Genomic DNA, 4631 nt, shown 5'->3' on the forward strand with positions numbered 1-4631 from the left:
GGGCCTAGTTCGCTCGAGGTGGGTAGTAACGTGATGAAGAGGAAATATCTCTGCTCTAGTGGACAAGCGTGCTGACTGCAGAAGCTGCCGATTTCTCAGGCCTTACTACCCTCTCCCGACCACTCCCGACCTCTCCCGATAGTCAGGTACCCCTTTTGGGCCTTGTAGCCTGCCGACTCCCCTCCCCCATTAAGACCCCTGTTGTTTTCGCCTCCTATTTTGCGCCTCCTCTTTAAGGATTGAAGGAGGCGGAGTTGGGATGCCAGCGCCACTGTTGCCAAGGCAACAGCTTGGTTACTTCCGTTGGTTTCAATGCTTCCGGGTTGGCGCTGCAGTGGTGTTTCCGACTGTGGGAGCCTCGGCTTCCCAGTCGTCCGATGAACCCGAGCAGGTGAGGGGGAGCTCCTGCATTTCCAGGCTGGGGAGCGGGGCTGGGCCGCGCCAGGCCCCGCGGGGCCGGGCTGGCCTGGTTCCCGGCCTGGGAGGGGCTTAACGGTCCTTTGGTCTCTCTCTCCCCTCAGCTGAGTCCCTTCCCTGTCTTTCACTCTTCTGGCATCGTTGGTTTTACTTCTTCGATTGAACCCTGCTTCCTCGAACCCCCTGGGAGGCCGCCTCCTCAGGCGCCTCCCTTCTCTTCACGAACTCGCTCTGACAGCCGAGGAACTGGCAAGATCCTGCTACCCAGAGGGTGAATGGGTATCTTTCCTGGAATAATCCTAATTTTTCTAAGGGTGAAGTTTGCAACGGCGGCCGTGATTGTAAGCGGAGTAAGCAAACACCTCCATTGTATTAGTGTGAGGGGTGCTGTTGAAAGTTGCTCCCCTTCAGTTTCTACCCTTCCACTCCTTGAGGTCAAGGCATTGAAGGCATCTATTAAAATGCAGTTCAGATAACTAATTGTGATGACAGCCTTTATCAGCACGAATTAATTTCTCAGACAAGGTAATAGCAGGGACATTTGTAATTTTCTATTAGTATTTCCTTTCTTTTTTTTTCCAGGCTAGGAATGCTTAGAGTTACCATGAACTCCTCATCTTCATTCCCTATATCATCAAGTTCCTTTGTGTCTCCATTTTAAGAATTTATCTCTAACCTCACTGCCAACAAACACCTTGTCTGCTTTACTTCATACCATCCTAAGCTAGTTTCCCTGGCTCTCCCATTTGTAATCGCTTTGCTGCAGCCCTGGTAAGCTAACTAAAATGTGGATTTCCTCAAATCACTTCCCTGTTTAAAATTTTACAGTATCCCTCATACCCCAAGTCTTTCAACATGACCTGTTCCTTGTAATTCTTGATTAATATTTCAATGATGTAAGGGAATTTTCTGTTCCATTTAGGTTGTACTCTTCTCAGAGCAAACCATGTTGATGTTTGCCTCCATGTGCTGTGCTTTCCCCCACATTTGTGTGTCTGTTCATTCTGCTCTCCTCCCCCTGCCTTTTTCCTTACCTGCAACCTATCCTGCTTTGTGCCAAGGCCATTTTAAATTCTCTCAATTTCACCAACCTTTCCAAATTATGTAGGCCCATGCTGATTGTCTCCTTTTCCATGCTTATTTTGCTCTTATAGTTTGTATTTTATAGTTTAGCACTTAACTTTTCTTTAATGAACTACTCTGATTTCTTCTACCAGATTATAAATTATTGAAAGGCAAGCATTGTATTTTATAGAATCTTTATCACCACCTTATTCTCCTTGATTATCCAGGAAGTATAGGTTACATGATAAATATTGTTAAGGTGTTAGAACATTTGTTCTGTGTTTTTTTTTTTTTAAAAAAAAACACACAAAAAACAAAACATCAAATTTAGACCAGAGCACATTGCAGGTTTGGGTATTTAATGCCCCTTCAATAAATATTTGCTTTACTCTCCATTATTATCTCTTGAAGCTAAGAATCTGATGCCTACTCTTTCTTAAAAGAGAAAGCAAGAAAGGCACCCAGATTTTTCTCATCAGATTTTTGGAGTAGTGCAGGGCTATGTAACTCGTATTTTAGGACATTCTTTTCACTCTTTAGTATATCAGATTTTCCTTAGTCAAACTTCAGAATATGTGTGTGCATTTTGAAGATATTTTTCATACAATATTTTTATTTTATACAATAAAAATATATAAGGTACTCTATTTTTATTGTAACTCAGATATGACTTTCCTCCTTTTACCCATATCTGGGGATAGCCCCCACAAGTCAAAGGCATTGTTAGATGCTGGGGGTATTTTACACATGCAATTATCTGCAACAAAAGCAAGGGAAGAGAATTAATAGGCAGAGAATCTCTGAGGATCAGCAAAGTGTCGTGTATCCAGTATGTAGTGTTGGTCTGGCCCAGCAACTTAACTTTCATGATTTTTTCTGTAATCTTTTACATATAGGCTGCATATATAGATAAAGCACATCACACTGGAGCCAACCATGTATTTAATGGATGTGTACCCAATTCTGTGCAAGCTATTGTAGGGGTTATAAAAAGTGCTGTGAGACATGGTTTCTGCCTTCAGGGATCTTAACCTAGTTAAGAGAGAAAAATAACATGGGCAACTAGAAGAAAAATCTCATCCTAGCCATTATTTGTATACCTGAGGTTAAGATATAGAAGGGAAAAAAGAAGATTCAGAAAACATTGCACAACTGTAGAATAGCTATGACATAACATGCATGCTTGTTAATAGCCTTAAAAGAATTGGAGGTTGGAGGTTTGAGCTGACATTTTAATGATGCATTAGTGTGATGTGGCCCCCACAAAAGCAACTGAAATTTTCAGCTATAATAATTGAAGTATAATAATGAAAATAATTGTGGTTATGTAGCCTGAAAAAGATAAGATGCAGGAGAGAGAGCATGATATCTGTCTTTAAATATTGGAAGGACTTCCCTAGGGAAAAAGACTAAATTTGTCCAATATTACCTCCAAAAATGGGTGAAAACTACGGGAAGGCAGACTTTTGGCTCAGTAGGAGGAAGGAATATCTAAAATAAGACCTAGTTAAACATAATACAGGACTTCTTCATAGCAGGATTCTTTCCTAACATTAGAAGGAAAGGGATTTTACTATCACATGGGAGTGGAGCGGTAGGAGTGGTAGCAGTGTTAATTTGGCCAGTGGTTCCCAGACTTTTGGATTTCATAGACCAATAAAATTTAAATGAAAGTGCGAGCAGGAGGCACAAATTAGGGTTGCCAGTCTTATTTTGTTAAGGCATTAAGCACAATTAACTACCAACTACTGCTATTACCTCATACAAGAGAAGTGATTTTAAAAAAATGTTCCAGGTACTGGAAGAACATGATTTCCTAATAATCCTTTAAATGAAATATATTGGACTGAAAAAAAGCACTAGGTACTCTTGTTCATTTCACCTCAGAATTGTGAAAACTTCATTAAGGAACCACTGAGCAACTGACCTAAGATTTAGTGGCTGGTCTTTTTGCTCTGCTTTGGCTCTGCCCCCTGCCTTTAACTGAATTATTGAAGCCTGAACCCTGAACATATCTGCCTTATTAAAAGGCTAGATAGCAGGTAGTAAAATTCTGATAGAGGCTTTCTCTTATAATGAGAAGATACAAAGAATCTGTAAAGATAAAGCTTTGGAGAGAAGCATAGCAGCCATTTGAAATGTTTGGCTGTTTTAGGGGGTCTATAAATTGGTCAATGGAGAGGGCATTTTCCCCCACAGACTCAGAGAGGGGATATGCCATGGTTCTTGCTTTTCCATGCCTACCCTCTCACTGTATGTGTCATGCTTTGCTATCAATTGATAAGATAGCATTTAGTACTCAAGACTAATTTTAAGCAGCAGCTATGTGAAGTACTTATTCCTTCTTTGCTCTTTAGAATTCTTTCCAACAACTTTCCTTCAAAAGGGCTATCTATTTGAGACTCTATGTCAGATGAACTGGCTGATCACACTATGCTTAAAAGAAAATTTCCATAATTATTTTTGTGACCTCTAACTAAAACATTTGTCTGCAGTTTACTATCCTCTCTGGAAAATTGTTCTGTGCTTAGTTACAGAGAATTCCTTATGTGGAAACAAAGCAAAACCTTGCCTCCACTAAAATAGAGAATGCAACTCAAAGGTGCTAACCCCAGATTGGGCAATGGGGGAAGTAGACAGCAAGTAATATCTGTGAAAATGTATATTGGAGTACTTAACTTTTCAAAATGTAATAATGATAAAAGCTAATAGTTGTTGAACTAGGTTCCAAGTGCTTTTTTTAGGTGTTTTACATTATATTATTTAACTAGAGGCCCAGTGCATGAATTCATGCATGAGGGTTAGGGATGTGTCCCTCAGCACAGCCTGCACCCTCTCCAATCTGGGATATCCCTCTCACAATCCAGGACTGCTGGCTCACAACTGCTCGCCTGCCTGCCTGCCTGCCTGATCACCCCTAACTGCTTTTGCCTGCCAGCCTGATTGATGCCTAACTGCTCCCCTGCTGGCCCAGTTGCCCCTAACTGCCCTCCCCTGCTAGCCTGGTCACCCCTAACTGCCCGCTGCTGCCAGCCTGGTTGCCCCCAACTGCCCTTCCCTGCAGGCCTGGTTCCCCCAATTTGCCCTACCCTGCAGGCCTGGGTCCCCCCACCCCCAACTGCCCTCCCCTGTACGCCTGGTCACCCCTA

At 42.1% G+C, this 4631-nt stretch overlaps 1 protein-coding gene across 5 annotated transcripts in view; it reads left to right on the forward strand.

Annotated features, from left to right (window-relative positions):
- The first annotated feature begins 294 nt into the window (after positions 1-294).
- SLC25A14 (solute carrier family 25 (mitochondrial carrier, brain), member 14) overlaps positions 295-4631 on the forward strand; it is a 30380-nt gene continuing 26043 nt past the window's right edge. Inside the window, exons 1-2 of one of the 5 annotated variants that reach the window (XM_006769873.2) lie at positions 303-391; positions 522-767. In XM_006769873.2, the coding sequence (XP_006769936.1) occupies positions 693-767 (75 nt within the window). In that variant the 5' untranslated portion in view covers positions 303-391; positions 522-692. Of the gene's footprint in view, positions 392-521; positions 768-801; positions 943-4631 lie in introns of those variants that run through there. The other 4 variants (XM_006769874.2, XM_006769875.2, XM_006769871.2 and 1 more) reach the window with 4 other exon arrangements.

Source organism: Myotis davidii, unplaced genomic scaffold (genome assembly GCF_000327345.1).
Source record: "Myotis davidii unplaced genomic scaffold, ASM32734v1 scaffold900, whole genome shotgun sequence".
NCBI lineage: Eukaryota > Metazoa > Chordata > Mammalia > Chiroptera > Vespertilionidae > Myotis > Myotis davidii.